The sequence below is a fragment of the Siniperca chuatsi genome, linkage group LG6 (assembly GCF_020085105.1).
Source record: "Siniperca chuatsi isolate FFG_IHB_CAS linkage group LG6, ASM2008510v1, whole genome shotgun sequence".
Lineage (NCBI taxonomy): Eukaryota > Metazoa > Chordata > Actinopteri > Centrarchiformes > Sinipercidae > Siniperca > Siniperca chuatsi.
The window spans coordinates 24,053,784-24,072,432 of NC_058047.1; the positions used below are offsets into that span (position 1 = coordinate 24,053,784).

The 18,649-nt window shown below is 41.0% G+C and overlaps 1 protein-coding gene across 1 annotated transcript in view; it reads right to left on the reverse strand.

The window, feature by feature from the left end:
- The window catches only part of sh3rf1 (SH3 domain containing ring finger 1), a 34,672-nt gene that overhangs the window by 2,796 nt on the left and 13,227 nt on the right, over positions 1-18,649 (reverse strand). Inside the window, exons 3-11 of the mRNA XM_044199445.1 lie at positions 11,353-11,628; positions 10,719-10,814; positions 8,959-9,264; positions 6,399-6,509; positions 3,530-3,657; positions 2,590-2,760; positions 1,419-1,702; positions 1,014-1,333; positions 149-498 (exon numbers count right to left, since the gene is read on the reverse strand). Of these exons, the coding sequence (XP_044055380.1) occupies positions 149-498; positions 1,014-1,333; positions 1,419-1,702; positions 2,590-2,760; positions 3,530-3,657; positions 6,399-6,509; positions 8,959-9,264; positions 10,719-10,814; positions 11,353-11,628 (2,042 nt within the window). The remainder of the gene's footprint in view (positions 1-148; positions 499-1,013; positions 1,334-1,418; positions 1,703-2,589; positions 2,761-3,529; positions 3,658-6,398; positions 6,510-8,958; positions 9,265-10,718; positions 10,815-11,352; positions 11,629-18,649) is intronic.

Sequence of the window (18,649 nt, forward strand, 5' to 3'; positions counted from 1 at the left end):
GGAGGACAGTCAGAGGCACAGTGACTGATACACACTGCAACAATGACAACTGATGAATCATGATACCTGTAATATAGTGTTACGCTTTGTATGAACGGGACAAATAAGCAGCACAATCACAAACGCTATGTAACAGAAGTCAATGTACCTCTCACATATGATGGGCCGTGCGTCATGTTGTTGAGATAAGAGAGAGGAGCATGGCTGCCGAGGAGGAGGAGCAATAGGTGCACATCCATCAAGGGGACTGCTCTTCCGATGGGAGGACTCTGGGGCTGAGGAGGAGGAGGATGAAGAGGCAGAAGCGACAGCAGCAGCAGGTTCAGGCTCGAGGCAGCTGACAGAGCCGGATGGAGGGGATGTGTCAGGGCCCACAGCGCCATGTAGCACCTCTCCAGCAGCAGCCTGTTCCGCCTCAAGGGTAGGAGAGGAGGGTGGTGAAGGGCGAGACTTCTTCTTATTGGATGACAACAGCTTCAGAAGACTTTTCTTTTCTCTCTGCAACAACAGCAACAGCATATTTTTAGAGAATGGCAACAACTCCTGAGGCATTGAGGCACAATCATTTTCATTATTCTAGTGCCTGGAACTGGCTGTTTCTTTACCACTGACACACAAATGTGGTAGGAGAAATTTCTATTTTTAGCACAGACAGGTTTTAAACTGTAGGCTAGACATGTGAAAAATCATGGCCACTGTCTGCTGTGAAAGACAGAACAAACAACAGAAAGACAGAAACAAACAGTGCATAATAATATCCTCTTCTTGTTGATTACTATTGGTGAATCCTATCAGTGTGATTAGCATCCTAATATGTCATCAGGAATCTCAGACACTCCCAACCACTAAAAGGCATTTCAATCATCTGGCAAGTTGATAAAATATGATAGAACTGAAGACAAATTCTCCACCATGAAAAAACATGCACATATCTAGTGAAAATGGTAACAGCAATGGATAATTAGATAGAAATAATGTTCATTAAGCTCTGGAAATATTTAGACATATCCAACCTTGACATCCTTGTCCAGTCGGCAAGCGAGAGCTGTGCTGTTAGATGTGGGATTGAGAGCAGAGCTGTTCACAGGGCCGACAGGCACAGTGAGGGCAGGTACAGGTCTCAAAGCATCACCCTCCAAGGATGCAGCGCTGACATTGGGTGGTGTCAGAGAGGCAGCGGCACAGCCCATTGCCACCCCAGCCCGGGTACAGCCTTGGGCAGCACTGGTGGAAGACTGCGTGCACACTGCAAGGTGTGGGAGATAGGTCACAGGTGTTGCAGTCTGGATGGGTGTCACTGCTGCTGTGGGCCGGTCCTGACTGTGACATGCAGCTGCAAATGGGATATAAAACAATATTACACATTTAAAACTCCTTTCATACAACAATCCATATACATTTCCTACCAGTAAATTTACCTGTCCTGACTGCATTGCGAGCCTGATTCACAGTCATCTGGGAGCTGACATGCAGAGGGACTTTTGGCTGTTGACCCGTGGCTGTTTGAGCTGCGGTTACCACAGCTGCAGGTTGGGAGTTAGCAGGTACAGCGCTAGAGCACGCGGTCAGGAGTTTGTTGAAATCAGGACCTGAAACAATGGCCCCAATGGGAGCAGAAGAGGGGCTGACGATGGTGACCCCTCTGCCAGCCTGAGTGCACAGACTCATGGGCACTTTGGGCTGGGTGCTCCCTGACGCTGTCCTGATGGGAGAGGACATAAAGACAGGTAAGACCTAGCAGTCTGAGGTAACAGGAGAACATTAGACCAACAGGATGATTTTATACCTCATAAAATGTATTAGGTTTTCATGCAAAACAAACATGAGGGGACTCTTCTAATGTGTATTATAATTGTTTCTAATTATAATAGTTTTTGTGCTCTTCTACCAAAACTGTTGCTGTGGCACAAGGTTCCAGGGTTGACAACAGTTGAAGCAGTGAGGGATTACACATATGTATTAAACATAACCCAGTGAAAGACACTGAAATTTGAAATCAAGAAAAGAAATTACATAGTTACACGTTACTATGAGAAATCTGCATGGCAATCAACAGCTATGTTTAATGGGAATTATTTGTTTCTTTGGTTAAATAGCTTCAAAAGTTAACAGCCAGGATAGTAACAGACAGGTACAAAAAAGTACAATTTACAAAACAGAAATAATAATAAGAAAAGCGAGGAACTATATATTAAATGTTTGTTCAATTGGGTGATCTAATAGTAAGAAGTAAACTATTCCAAAGTTTAGGGGCAAAGACAGCTAATGCTCAGTCTCTCTTCATTTAAAGTCAAGCTCTGGGAACATCTAGTAGACACTGGTTAGTTGACCTGAGAGAGTTACTGTATGGAAATGTACTAAGGGGCTTCACCGTTTAGATCGTGATAGGTAATAAATAATAAAAGTACACAAGCAAATACTGCTTTATCAATCATAATAAACATACATTTTTATACAAGTTATCTTAAAAATGACAAACAGGTGGAATTACTAATTACTATGCTATGCATCACAGACAAATGGATGCGAAACCAGGCATGTGTATGTGTGACTGAGTGTACAGTATGTTGACAACAATAAATGACTGACCTGCTGACTGGGCTCATGTAGTTCCCAGGGAAGACTCCAATCTTGCCAGTGTGCATGGAGGTGCCCTTGAACCAGCCATCCTGACAGCGTTCCAGCACCAGAAACATCTCTCCCTTCCTTAGTTCCAGCTCATCCTCCTTACGGGGAGTATAGGGGAACATAGCCACATAGCTAGATCCAGAACAAACAGTAAACAAAGATAAGGAATTTAACAAATACACACACCCACACAAATCCCATGGAGCTAAAATGCACCAACATGGAGGATTTTCACCCTTATGGAAATAAAAGCAGTTTAATATTTTGTACAGCATGCCATTTGTTCTGGATTTATCCCCCTGCCTAGCTGTACATCTGTCACCATCTCTTCTGAGACCCTCCAGCAGAAACTGTGCCCTCTGACCCAGGGAAAATCAGCACTGGGGGACAAAACTATTTGCAGGACATCTCTCTACAGCAGTGCAAGAAGAGGACTGGAGCGGCAGCCAAGAAGATAGGAGTCTCAGCTGGGATGTTTTCAGTTTCAATGTTGTCAGGGGGAGGGAACATAAATGCCTCAGAGTCTGACATGCACGCACAGGCAGACACAGATGACTGCAAGAGAGCAGGCATGAGTGGATCTAATTTTTATCAGGTGAGTGGTGTCTTGGAGGAGTAATGAGTGTAAAGGTGAGGAGGTCAAAAGTCAGGGGTGACAGAGAGGATCTCCAATGGGACCCAGGAGACATGTCATCCACAGGTTTTGACCCCTTCACCTGTACACATGCTCACACTTTGCAGCCACATACTGACAACTGAGAGGATCACAGACAGGCGAAGACTTCCCCCTCTGAACTGAGCAATTGCATTGAGGGCCACTGGTGTGCAAACCGCTTCTGACATTTCACTGCACATTTAAGAAGACTGCATATTTTTGTGTGGGACTGTTTTTATAACTCACACTGTGGGTCTTTGTCTCCCACTTTGGTCGCTTATGCTGGGGGAGGGTCTCTGTCCGGCAGCCAATGAATATGCTGCTCCATCAACGGAGGACTGTGGAGGAGGAGGTGGGGGCGGTGGGAGAACATCCTGTATAAGAAGAATAGAAAATCATATTAGTAGTTATAGGATCAACATTTAATGACAATTTCACAGCAATTTATTTCCTCTCAGTATGAAGCAGAAAGACAAAAATAAGTAACACAAGCCTAAAAAAAATATGTTGCGTAAGTGGAGAAACCAGTTTGTTTATGAGCAACAGCGAGGGAAAGAGAATGAGAGATCATCTGTCATCTGGGATATTCCCTCCGGTTTGCCGACACTAGGGGAGAGTCTGGTTTGGCAGTCATTATAGCCTTGTCCCTGACTTCCCCTTACAACTGAGAATCTCCTATTCAGCATGTTTGTTTGTTGCTAGGAGACCACATAGCTGGATGTTAAATCCATTGCAGTATTTAATTGGGACCATATGAAATGAAAAACATGTCTGTAGACACTACAGAGCAACCCTCAAACCAAGCATGAGTGGATTCATCTTGACTCGCTTATTTTCCCTTGTTGATTGGCTGTAATGTCAAAAGAGACTCAAGCTTTTGACTAGAGGCAAATGATCGCATGCTTTTAGGAGAACCCTAACATTTTCTTTGTATCTTTTGCGTGCTACCAGATTACAGGATTAGAATTAAGTCACCAACCTGCTATGTCAACATAGAGCACGTGAAAACAACATAACACTACACACATTTAGAAATTGTGAAAAACTAAAAGCTGAAATGAGTGCAGTGTGTTATAATGATGGTGAAGACAACTCCTATACGTAGGAGCAAGAGTCTTCCCAATCTCAACACTGAGCAGCAGAGTGATAGCTTCCATGACACAATGGTGGAGGAGAGTGGCACTCAGACGGCCCTGTGGAATGTGCATAGGCCTGTGTGTATGTGTGAGTGTTGATGTGCGTTTCGGTTCACTGCTGACGCTTGAGCTGAGATAATTAGGTTGTCTGCAGGCTAGAGAAATCATCTGTACAAAAACATCATGTAGAGTTCCCAAGTGAAGCGGAGAGCTCAACCTTTTGTGTACACATTCCTGCTCATTCAGAAACTCCACATGCCAGAGCATAAACATAGACGGACAGGAAGTATGCCTGCTGTTTTGTGTGGGCTGAAGACATTTTTAGTTGTAATGATTTTTTCCCCCCCTCAGCAGGAACGTGTCAGAAACATGTTAAGAAGTTCAATTGGCCTTAAAGGATTCCTCCATGTTGCTATCTTTATGGAGTTTGTTGACAAATTGTGTATCTTATTCTACATAGAATCCAGATTAACAGATTAACACAGTTTCACATCTGCACAGCATGATGTAACTATGTTGCTTGTTGGCAGCAGATGGCAAGTGCCATGAAGCAGGTGTTCTTATCTAAACAAACTCATCTTTTCAGGGGAAAGTTTTGAAGGTAAAATTACTACAGTATGTTGCTAGGTACGCGTCCTGTGTCTCTGACGTGTTAAAATCTGAAAGGATGCAGTAAACTCACTGTCCAGGGGACGCACCATATTTTTTCCCTGATAATGTTACATTGTGAACAACAAATTTGTGTTGAAATCATAGAAATAAACAAAACAAACCTGGCTGTCAAAGAACCTGTTTCTTAACGTCTGTGCACATCTATCTTTATGGATTATGTTGATGCCAAATTGACAAGAAGACTGTTGACATAGGACACCTTTTATCTTGTGTTTCTAGAGTTATGTATTTTTGCGGACACGTAAGGAATTGTTCTATCATATTTCTTAAAGGGAGTTTGGTGTAATAATTTCCCCGGAGTGCGCAGGGAGCTTCAGTTTAATTCAAACTGCTAATACTGTATGTAGTCTATATTTTGTAATTGCTTAAGTATGATAATGTTGTCTAATGTTGACTGTGGTTAGTTATTGGTTTGATTAATGGTTTACAGTCTAATAATGTGTATTTGTTTTGATTACTGACGATCATCTAATTATCAGCTAACTGTACTCTCTTTCTAACGGCAGTATGCAGTAAATGGTTGCCCTTTGTGTGCGTATTTTTAAACTACTTTCCTAATTAAACATGATGTGCTTGATGGTGTTATGACTCCTGATGAAACTTGAAAGCTCAGCATTCTCGTTGCCCTTTAGCTTTCCTTTTTAACATTTATTCACCAAATAAAAAGCTAATATTACTCTGTATAATATGACCTCCTCTTTCTGTCAGCTGCTGTGTTTCTGCAGTGCATTTAAAGATTTGGGATTTTATTTGTTTAATTTTCATATACATTTTCAACACACATTAATAACCGTAATTATAACCATATAACATCAAAAACGAGTTTAACACTACAATTTGTCAAAAAAACAAAAAACAAAAAACACAACACAAATTTTATTGGGGACCCACTCAAATGACCACCTGTCACTGTTACTATGTGCATTGGTTCATTTAAGCCCATGTACAGATAATTTTATATTGTATACTTTTGTACCATTTTATACAAACATGTTAAAACCTTATATTTCCACCATTATATTTTTATGCAATTTTGTGCTGGATTAAAATAAGTGTATTGAATGGGAGGTCAACTGTCTAAACAAAATAATGTGAAACTTGTCTTAACTGTTTGTAGAAAAAAAACTTGAATTGCAAATAAGAGTAATAGTAACAAGCCATATGTTTTATCTGTTTAGTATTCCAAAAATAGCAACATACTAACTTGGAATCCATTGCTCCAATAATGTTTAACTGTTTTGTTGTTGTTTTGTCGCTTTGCCATAGTGTTTGTAAGATTTGTAAGACCTGTAGGTGATTCCACCTACCACAGGGATGGATGTGTAGCTCGTCTCCGAGGGAAATGTGAAGACTGTTGCTGTAGTAACAGGACTACTAGGGGGTGGGGTCACGATTAGTCCAGTTGTGCAAATGTGTACCTGTCAACAAAAGGGAAACGTGGACCATCAAATATTCGATAATGAAGCCAATGTCACTCATGAAGAATAAAAATGTGCTTAAAATATTCTCCCACTCTGCTGTCACATTGTATGTAAATGACTCTCACAGAACAATGATGCACACATGTGGGATTGTATCCTGGTGACTTAGCCGTAACCACAATGGTGGTCTGATGATCTGATTGGCCATTGGAAACCAGCTGACCACCCAGCAGGGCATGTAAAGAGAGGTGGCTCCACATTCACGTGAGTCATAGTGGTGTCCTGGTAACAAGGCCATACTGTTGGACACACAATATCTCCTTGTAGCCTGTGGTCTCTCTCCATGCATGACTGCTCCAGACAGAGCCGCCTCTTAAGGTGAACCTTTCAGAAAGCAGACCAACCTCAGATTCAATCTTCACTGCTTCCTTATCTTTTGTGCACTGGGTGTGCCAAGGGAAAGCCAAATGTAACAGTGCGCTTAAAGATGGCACTGTTAGTGAAATGGCTGCCTGGAAACAAATAACTAACACAAAAGGACAGGACAGGCATGTTATGCTAATTTAAATAAACACATTTCCTTTAGAATTTAGGAAGTATGCCATCAACAGCAGCCCGATTTCTTCCTCGTCTTGTCTAGTACTTTGGTGGATGGGAGGCGTGTTGATTTCCAAGACTGAATACTCAGCCCCCTAGGCAGCTGGGGCTTACCTTTGTTGTTTTATGTCTGGGTGTTGGAAGGAGAGAAGATGAGTAGAGGTGAAGGGGGAGCAAGGAGAGAAAAGAAGCTGTGCATACAGTGCCTGGAGAGTATCTATTATGTTTTTATTAAACACAGTGATCTGTAAATCAAACGTATTGTTGGCCCTGTTGTCACTGGGGAGGATCAGTTTACAGGCGCAAATACAAGTTCCTTTTATTCTAAAGGTATCCTGATAATGATTTGTGGGAAAAGTCTGAAGTCATTAAAAACATGATTACACCTTCCTCATGGATAGAAGTCTTTGATGATACATAAATCATATATACATGAAAGGTTTTGGTTTGAAAAAAGGACAGAAGATCCTCAAGAGCCACTTTACTGTAGACAAGTGCTCTCCTCTCGCTCTTACAAAGAAGCACATAACACAGTAGATGAAAGATTAATGATTGAGCTTAATAGACAGTTTTGGAACATAGCATTTCAGAGAGTCTGCAGTATCCAGACAACACACAAAGTAGTCTCGAGAGAAAAAATAAACAAAAAAAGCATACAATAACAGAAAAACATAGTTCGCTACAAGCTCCCAGAACCTCGAAGCGGGACAACAATGCGGATGTTGGTGCATACAATATGAAATCTGTCTCCAAATATTGTCAAACCACTAACCCATAAAAAATTCTGTCTTTATATTGTTTAGATAACAAAGAAAAAAGCCAGCTATTGTGTGAACATAGCAGCCAACGTTAAAGATAATAAGAGCAAGATAATACATTTGAAATCCTGAGATAGATCACCTTCACCTGATTTGACTTTACGCTGTTCTGGTTCTGGTAACACTTACAGAATCATTAACAAATGGTGAATGATGAATCCATAACAACATAACAGTTCTATATCACCATATAATGGATAACGATTATTTGATGAATTTCATACACTGTTGTATTATTATTTTAGTGCAATGAGATAACTTCTGTTATGAGGTGGCGCTATATAAATAAATAAAATTGAATTAGTTTAAGTCACACAGTGCCTCAGACTAAGATAAATCAGCAGTTCTCTTGTAGCAGGACACTTCTCTTGTAAATCTACATGTTCTGACTGTCTAGCATCAAGTCAAAGCCAATCTCCAGCGGCTGGCAACTATAAAGCAGCTGTGAGTTTCTGTCATGTCGGGATTGGCGTGGAAAACCTTGAGGGCTGAGCTGGAGTCATTTTTGCGGACGAGTGGAGTCACGCATCCATGATTTCAAACGCTTGGATGGAGCAATGGCCTGTTTGGTATGATGGGGAAAAGGGAAGTCAGCCTAATTGCTGACAGAAGGAGAGTAGAGCCTTTGAAAAGCAACAAACATCTTGTGAAAACAAAAAGAGCTTATGCTGGACTCCACTGAACAGGACACTGACAAATCAGCTGGTTAAGAGAGTCATCTTATCCAGTACATTGGGTTGAGGAATGCCACGAAGTGCATGCTAAACGGTCAATAGGCAACATAGTGAGGGTACATAATAATGTTGTAAGTGTTGCACATTTCTCCATTTTGTGTTTATCCTTCAGTATACTGCTGTAAATTGTGAGAAAAAAACCCATAAAAGGGCTAAAATTGAGCCTATTTGTTATACTGCACGCTTCTGCGAATGAGCTCTCTGTTTTTAGTCAACACATTGTGGAACTTCTAGGAAGGGACCTGCAATGCAGCAGCCGCTCTCCTTCACCCTCTCCCTTCCTGTGGAGTATCTTACCTGTGAAGGTGCACTGCAGGAAAGCCCCCCACTGATCTCTCCAATTCGGGCAGCTGCTGTGGGGTTGCTGGAGCTGATGAGGACGGGCCCGCTGATCTCCATGGAGTGGCGCTGGGGGGGGGGAGCAAGCATGGGTTTGTGGGACATGGTGAGAGAGGTGAAGGAATGTCGCTTCTTGCTGTTCTTCTTCTCTCCTGCCCGCTGAGCACCATTGCTCTGAGGCCCCGAGGAGGCCCCCTCACCAGAGTCTCCATTGGAGTCTGACGGCTTGTCCAAGTCTATAAGCTGCCGAGCTGCAGAATTGAACTAGGGAGGAAGAGAGGCAAGGGGCAATGAAGAGAGAGTAGTAAGGTGGACATAACAGATAGAGGGGAAGGAGTGATGGAGCTGAGAGTATTAAAACAATCATGAAAACTGTCACTCTCTATGATAAAGTTAATTGTCATTGAAGACCTCTATCTTTATCTAGTCAGTAGAGATTGTGAGCAGAAGAACGATCTACCAGGTTTTGACACTGGACATATTAGTCTGGGGGAGTTGATGGTTCTAAGCCGGCTCTGAAAGTGCAGGCTTTATGAACCTTTCAGGCACTCTAATGTGCAACTGTAAGGTAAAAATCAAAAGGAGGAACACTAAAAAGGTTTCAGTTAATCACAGGGTGCTCTCACTTGCTGTCACATGTTGCCCCAAGCAGCTCCCTCTACTTAGGACATAAAAGCTAAGCATTTCACTCCGATCCAGGAGAGCGCCTGTGCAGGTTCATCACTGACATGTCAGCACAGTAAATTAGACATGCAGAATTAAGAACAAAATACCAGGTGAGGAACCTGAACTTCAATCAATTTAAGACAGCAATTGTAGATTATTGTATATAAAACTGAAAAGGCATCAAAAGCTCCTAAGGCAATGAAAAAACAATGACCTAGATTTTCAGTGGTTGTGCACAACCAAAATAACATATATATATATATATATATATATATATATATATATATATATATATATATATATATATGTTTGTGATGCTACTGCATTTGCATTTGCTTTTGTTTTTAAAACCTGAACATGAGTGAAAACAATCTATTCAGAGGACAACAACAAAATATTCTATTCTGCTACAGTGGCTCCTTCTGTGTAAAAACAAAACAATGTATAGCTTTAGTCTGTATTCTGTTTCTGCAAAACGCTCACTCAGTGTATAAAAATATGAATATAAAAAGGATAGAATACATGTGAAAGGAATAAAGAAAACTGTCAGCCCTTCTTTAGACTAACCTCAACACTCTTGTGCAATGCTTCAATCTAGTATCTTATTTAAGACTGAAACACCATTCTGAGATTCTTTTATTGTGCCAAACAGGTTTTTTCCACATGATATTTTTTCAGCTTGTTTAGAATATTCATAACAATAGAGTGCACACTGGCACTGACAGCTTTTAAATGAAAAATGAAATCATCTAGATCATCATCAAGATTTACTTCATTCTGTCTGGATTATTCCTAAAGCTTTTAAGTGAGACCTGTGGAGCTCAGAGAGGGAGAGGCTGAAGACACGCTTAGTGATTCTATGAAACATATAAGCATTTCAAAAGGAAGAGAAGTATCGTACACATTTTGCAAGATGTATAAGGAAAGAAGACTACGTTAAAAGGATCTTAGCGCTTTGCTGATCTTCATGGGGCACTTACTCCACTAATTATTGGTGAAAATTTGACATTAAAGAATCCTTACCTCAGAAGGAAGGATTAAAGATTTCTTACCTCAACGTATGAGATGGGAAAAATTCCAATTTTATCTCCCAGCATTCCCTCTGCCCAGTTTTCATCCACTCTGCGGATCACAGTCAGGATATCATCCTGAAATTCAAGACAGATAGGGGCACTGCATGAGGAAGAAACTAATTAAGGATAATGCTAACTAAGAGTGTTTCTTATCCTCGAGGAACAAACACTGAACAGAAATAATGAGGTAGAGACAATGTTTTATTAAAAGGGACATGCTCAAGAGTGTACGGCATGGCATTCTGTTTGGAAAACTACTTACTAAGCTTGTTTCTGTTTTTGCCCATGTGGCATATAAACAACTGATGACAGAATACAAAAACATCAAAGTATGGCCCAAACAGCTGGACAGACATAATCACTCAATTACTGTAGTTAAGCTGTGCCTTGCTCTGTATGGCTTTCATTCTATCCAGCCTAATTACAGTTGTTCATCAAGAAGTCTGGCTCAAAATTTAAACCGTTTCAGTTAACAGCCCTTACATTCTAACACACTCATAACTTGAAAAAATGAATGCTTAGGAGACAGTGTCACTGTAATGAGAGGTATTTTTGTTTTACTACAGTGACCACGCGGCAGAACTGTGGGTGTAGCAGTTCTACTGTGTCTCACCTTGGAGAAGGGCAGACAGTCCTTGTCTGCCTCCTTGTCTTTGAGCTCAAAGTCGTAGAGAGCTTTGCACTGAGGTGGTGGTTGTGGCAGCGGTTTGATAACCTGGACAAAGTTGGTGGGGAAGAAGCCATGGACTCCACCCATCTCCCCGTGGTACCAGTTCTCGTCCACTTGTCGACGCAGGATGATAATGTCACCCTTGCTGAACTTGAGGTCTCCTGGTTCCTTGCCATCATAGTTGTAGAGCGCCTTGGCACAAGGAAGCTGGGGTACACCCTACAAACAGAGATTGAGAGTAAGATGGGGCGAGGGTTGAGAAGGAGTTGTTCACAGCTTTTTAAAAATCAGGACAAATTGCAGTGGTGGAAAGACAGCTCCAGGAAAAAACGAACCAAAAAATAATGCAAGAATGAATAAAAATAATAAAATAAATGATCATCGCAAAAATAATTAAATAAATAAATAATGAATCACCAATTGAAAGCACCTTTTTCAGAAAGGTACTATAGAGAACAGTGAAATGGAAAAATTCAAGCTAAGGCCCGAAGGGGCTCTGTAACAAGCTTGACAACAGTCCATATAAAAGCCACCATATTTCAAAAGTGTTCAGTCAGTCTTGTTACTCCTGAATCAACTAGAAACCAGGCCCTATGGGAAATGACATTAGTATGTTTTTTTGGACACTACAAACAAGAAGTGTAAAGAAATCTGTGAGTGTGTGTTTCAACAGAGACAGTTAACTGTCCTGTTTGTTCCCTGATAGTGAAAAAGTCTATGTTGTGTGTTCACAGTTTAAGTGTGATGAGCCTGGCTGGTTGTGACTAACGCCTTCAGAAGGCCCAAGGCTCTGTCCCTTTATCTCGTAGAGGAAGGTTTTGTATCTCAGCCTGCTAGCCTAGAGTCCTGAAAGGCCCATTCAATGGTTGACAATCCAGGGAAAGAGGGACAGCGAGTTGGGGGGAGTAGCAGGATAGAGAAGCATCAATGTACTCCATTCAGGGTGGGTGTCCATGAGGAAGGCTTCAGTCCAAACCAACCCCCCACAATTTATCCCACTGCTGTTAGACATCTTTTGCAGTGATCAGAATCACAAACACTACTAACTGACTGGATCTCAACTCTGGAACTGAAACTGTGGAGTCGACAAGGAATATAGACAGTGATAAGAAAAATGGCTAGAACTCAGATGGCAGATACTGGCAGAGTGAGAAAGTGAGCCAGAGAGAGAGGGGTTAAAGCAGAGCTTGGAGCAGGCTCTGCAGTCTTGTTAAAGGCTAATGAATCGTTTAAAGGCTCAGAAGAGAATAAAAGTACAGTATGAGCCGTGATGGTGAGCCAGGGTGACATTACCCTGCTGCAGAGAATCACACAGCCTAAAGCACAGAGCCAATCAGTCTCTGGCTCTGCTGGTCCAGCCTGTGGGGAGAGAGAGAAGTGGGAGGAGGGGTACTGCAGCCCCCTGCACACTGCAGTGGAACTGGGCCTCCTTTCAGGGGAAAACAGGGCTTTTGAGCCCACCCAGGCCTGGCAGGGAGTTTCGTGATGAAAATGCAAATGCCATTTCTGTTGCAAATGACAGATCAGGTTCAAGCTACACAAAGCCAAAAGGATCTAATTACATGGTAAATATGAAATGCTTGTCCCCTTGAAACTGTGACGTTTGTAAGCACTTGTTTGTACACCAAGGCCAAGACTTAATAAAACCTAGCACAGTGTCCAAAATCAGCATTGTTATGGAATCGCTTTTGCCATGGTAAAAAATGCTCATAAAAGGTGTTAGTAAATAAAGTCTTGCATGTACAAAACACTGTATTAGAAAAATATGTCCTTTCTACTAGCTAGAATGGCTAGGTGAGACTGGTGGGAATTCAAGGTCTCCCTACTGATTTCTACTGAATTAGGTTAGCAATTATGGTTTTACCTGATGGAATTCTGTACTGGACAACACAGAACAAACTCACTCCTGACAGGGTATTATGTTTTGGTCCCACACTCTTACTGCCTACTTCTCAGCTGGTTTTTGATCTCCCTATCCTGGCCTCATAAAAAAGGGGTTGTCAGCAGAGGTACATTTCCATGTTTCACTCGACTTAACACAGTTAGAGGGAAAGAGAAAATCAAGAGAGGTTGTATATGGGGGCCACTGGATGTAAGAGGTGGTGTGGGTGTGCAACACAGAGATAAACTGGGGATGGAAGATGGCTGGGGGGGTTAATATCCGGTTTGCGTCCATGGAGACAGTACTGTTGTGTCTGCAGTGGACCTGCATAAAAGAGCACCAAACATCCCCTCTGGAGAAGAGAGGAGACTGCTTCTAACAGGAATGTATATATAAGAGTTGCTACCACATAAATGCAATAAAAAATAAATAAATAAATAAAAAACTCATCTCAGGCTGCTCACAACACAAACATACACATTCTCCTTGCCTTAATTGCTTTTAAACCCTCCCCAGGGGCAGGGTGAGACTGCATTAAGGTACATCTCTGCATGAGTCTCTGCCACAGAAAAAGCCATGTCCTGAGTTCAGGCTCCAACACCAAAAAGCCACGATAAATGACATCAACTTCAGATAGAATTTTTCTGGTCTAAGGAGGGGCAAGCAAGTTTTTTTCTTCACTCCACCTCTCCAATTGTTTACAACATCTGCAGTGAAAGTTTATGGAAGTAATTATACAGCAGCACAAGCCACTGTTGGGTTGCTGTATCAGACTTGTAAAACTTCTGACTTCTAGCCTCTTTAAAGATTTAAAAAGTACATGATTACCCACAGCAGCAACACCCCACTTAGACCCTAGGTAACCAAAAGGCAGTCTGCGTGCCACAAGAAGCTTGTGGTTCTTTATTTTGAAGCCCCCAACATGGCCTAATTATAATTCATATTTATTACAATTATATAAACAAATTAATGTAAATGTAAAAATCGTGTACTGCACTTTTATTTATTCTCATCCCTATAGTAAGAATAATATTCAAAAATACAATACCACCATCCAGCAGCCCAACTTTCTCAAACTTGGGCTGCTCTCAAAGCATGTGCACTCTGAACTACGATAAGTGATAAGTGATTTGGTGACACAAATATTTTGGTTCACATACTGCTTGGCATGATAAATATGCTGATCAGTAAGGCATATCACCAGTTAAAATGAATGTTTTGAGGATTTAATGTGGCTTTACCCCGTATCAGCTGGATAAACAGAATGAGATACAACAGTTCATTTAGAGGGCTATACCTGGCAGCTGCTTTCACAACCTTCTCACACCACTATTTGAGCTGTTAATAGTGGTAAGGAGTGCAACTGTCAAAAGAGAACCTAAGAGTCATTTGTTTTTAACTGAAAACCAAAGAAAACTTGTGTTGCCTTTTAACAACAACAACAACCTGGGTATCAAAGATGATACGCATCTTTACAGCTTTATTTGCAGCTGCAGCATTACATTATGACAGGGAACAGACTGAAACTTTGGTCCACCAATGTGCAACCATCCACTGAGGAGGGAAGTACAAGATAGAAGGTAATTTATTTATCATTTTACAACACAAGGTTGCATAATGAAATGAAAGTTTGTAATCCCTTCATGCTACACAAATAGAACATAACAGATAATTTAATTAATATTAAAATAGGGTAACATATAAATAAAATAAAACAATATACAGTTATTTATATACATATATACATAGCCTTCACACATACAGCATTTTTGGAATTTGCGTCTGGTGGAATGTAAACAGCAGATAGAGATAATTTTGATATATATGGTTTCCATCTTCACATAAACACTTAGCCTGTGTTTGAGCACCAAGCATCATCGATGTAAACACAGAGTCCTCCTTTTATCTTGCCAGAGTCTTGAGCTCGGAACATGGTCCGCTTGTTGAGTGCTTGAGCAGGTCTCTCTAAAGATGTGGGCACAACAGTATCTGATTCCCTTTGCTTGGCCAGCCTGAGTCCCATTTCGTCGAGACCGGACATTAGCCAGGAGCAGCCTTAAGTCCACAGCTGCCTGCCTGGTCCGGTTGATCTGGCTCAAGGTCCACTGCTCTCTAATTCAAACCCCGGCTTCCTTTTCCGATGACAACGATGATGTGTTACCGTCAGAGGTAATACGTGTTTCAAGCCGAAAAATGGAAATTTAAAAAAAAAAAAACATAGAAAAAAAAAAACAAGAATGTAGCTAGCGGAGTTTGAAGGAGCTACATGTGCAGCTGGTGCCATAGTCAAAATCTTTTGATCCAGTCGCTTTTAACAATTTTGGCTTAGCCCTTTAAATCAAATCCAATCAGACATCATTCAATAGTGTTTCAGCAATAAAGCTGAAAAAACAAAACAGAAAACAGATTAAAAACAAAAAATGTAACCAAGTCTGAAGGATCTACTGAGCACTGCATCTACATGCCCAGCCGTTGCCATAGTGACTTCAGACAGGTGAGTTGGGGCCAGATCTTAATATTTTTTAGTCTTTTTTTTTTTTTTTTTTTTTTTTAAGACAAGACCATAACAAGCCTGTGTGAAAACAGTGCCTCCTCTTACATGGCATTAAGTAACTTCAATGGGGACAGAAAAGTCCCAGCAAAACACAAGAAGCCAAAGTTTGCACACTTGGATTCTCTGAAAACACAAGTCAGAAAGTTTTAGCACTCATTTTCCTTTAGGGGCTAGATGACTAGGTTATGTTCAGGACAATGACTGGGTGGAAATCAGTATTCAAACATTAGACCCTCCACTTACTTTATTACATTTTTACCTGCAGTAGAGAGTGCTAATGCTGTCATCTTACCTATGTGTGAATGCGTGAGAGACAGACAGATAGACAGACAAAGATAGAGAAAGAGAGAGAGAGATTAGGCCCATTGTGCAGAGCATCAGCTGGTGTGTGCAATTACTCCTGTACTGTAGATAATGCAATTAGACCTGTGTGCTAAAGGGATTTGGCTGTTATAGCGTTCTCTTCCACAGCACTGGATTATAACTGAATTACCCAAGTGCTCGGCTCTACAGCACAGCCAAATGTCAACAACCAGTGAGCAGACAGGCATAAAAACACAATACGTGCATGCATGTAGTGCTAGGGAGGGAAGGCTAGGTCAAATGGAGATAATTACACTAACAGCTTTCCTTTACACCATATGTTTGCAAAAGACATTATAAAAGACAAAGAAATAGGCGTCTTGTAGGTCTGTTACAGATGCAGTTTCAACACACTGTTGAACTGTTATAAACATGGTTCAGACAATCAACCAGCTCAACAAAATCACAAGAATTATGAACCTGCAATGCATCAAACATAACACTTGTACTAGAGTTTGTCATTACAGCTAATACGTCCATGTTACAGGTAACTTTTGCTCTGTCAGCAGTTCAACGTTTGTGTGTAACCACAGTAGACAGAAACCTTTACCCCCTCTGTGTTAGTGCCAGACATGACTCCACTCCCATATGGACACCTCCAAGAGCTCTGCAGGGGGTGGAGAATGAGCAGGGATACTACTGCCAAAACAGTGTGTGTGGGGTGGGGGTAATCTGTCTGGTTTGCCCTTCTAGAAACATTTCCAGACCAAGACATGTCAGACATTCTACCAGAGGGAGCACAAGCAGCATCTGCCACAATGACCAGGTGGTCACAGGACATTTGCTGTTCATTACTAAGTCACTGTTTACTGAAGATCTTGCCACCAACATTGTGGCATAAACATTGACACATGATGGGAGTGAGGAATTCTGAAGGCATGGGCCATCTTGATTCCATTAGAGCTGCATTAGCTTAAACTGATTCCTAATGGCCTTTTTAATGTCCGCTGTAGAGCAGGCTTCTTTCACTGCCTGCACCACACTGTCTAAAAACCTGAGGGTTTCTTGGTGTAAAATGCAGGAACTAGCCTACAGACAAAGAGCGGCAGACAAAAGGCGGTGATATTGAGCTCATGAAAGCCAGTAGTCAGATAGAGACAGAGTTTTAGATATCTTCAACAAAACTAACCAAGCACACAATTAGGTGAGTGATCACGTACACAAAATCAGAGCAGAGGCTGAAATTGTACATGTAGTTGTATTTTTAGGAATGTGTTTTGATGTAGTTTTCCTTCTAACAATTTTTAAATTTCCTATATTTGTATTTTTTCCATATATAGTCTGTTTCTCTATTAACTGTTTGTCTTTTTCAAGGTCTAATTGATATATGGTTGTCTCAATGTATTGAGAATAGGTTTGTTACTAATACTACAAATTTCTGTATTTATGGCATATTTTGGCTGCACTTTGAAACACATGGGTCTTGATTTCTGCTGAGAAATATCTGTATTTAGGTGGCATTTCCTTAGTGTTAGACAAAACAATGGTGGTGAATGAGAGCTGAACATCTGTTTTCCTCTTGGATCTCTGGATCAGATTTTGAAAGCATCCCCTCAGAACTAAATATGGTGTATCCAGTAAATCATAAACATGAGGATCAACAAAAATGATTCAATCAAGGAAAAAAAAAAAGTTATAAATATATGATATGCCAAACTTTTACTCACTGACATTCTAATAATGCTCTCACACAGGGACCTTCAGATGAGCAGCTCTTGTCACAGCAACCTCATGACACAGCTTACTCATCTGGAGCTGTTGTCTCCCTCTCACTCTGAGACAAAAGAAAAACTTCCATTCTGTGGTTTCTATGGAAACTCCACACAGGAGCACTTTTTTGGCTATTTATGGGTCTCTTGACAGTGCAGTCAATCTTATGAAAGCGAGTAATTTGGAATCCATCCAGTGTCCAGTTCTGGGAGAGTGCAGTGATGGGGCCCAGGGCGGTGGTGAAGTTAATAGGCTATCACCTCAAAGTAACAGTTTCACATTTTGGGAAATACGCTTATACGCTTTCTTGCCAAGAGTTAGATGAGAAAATCAATACCACTCTCACGTCTGTGCGCTAAATATTAGACTACAGCCAACAGCTGGTTAGCTTAGCTTAGCATAAAGACTAGAAACAGGGAAAGAGCTAGCCTGGCTCTGTCCAAAGGTAACACAATCTGTCTACCAGCACCTCTAAAGCTCACTATTCACTACAAAATATTTTATGAAAAGGAGGAAGTCCTTCTAAACCTTTACTGCAGCATAGTATAGAACAGGGCTGCATGATATGGTGTAAAAAAATTTTTTTTTAAAAAATCATAGTGCAATTATTTGGACAGATATTACGATTGCGATATGATTCACGATTAGTGGGAAGATCATTGTTGCATCACAATTTTCATTGAAAAATCCATGACAAATCATAATGATGTGAGGGTCTGTACCAACCTAAC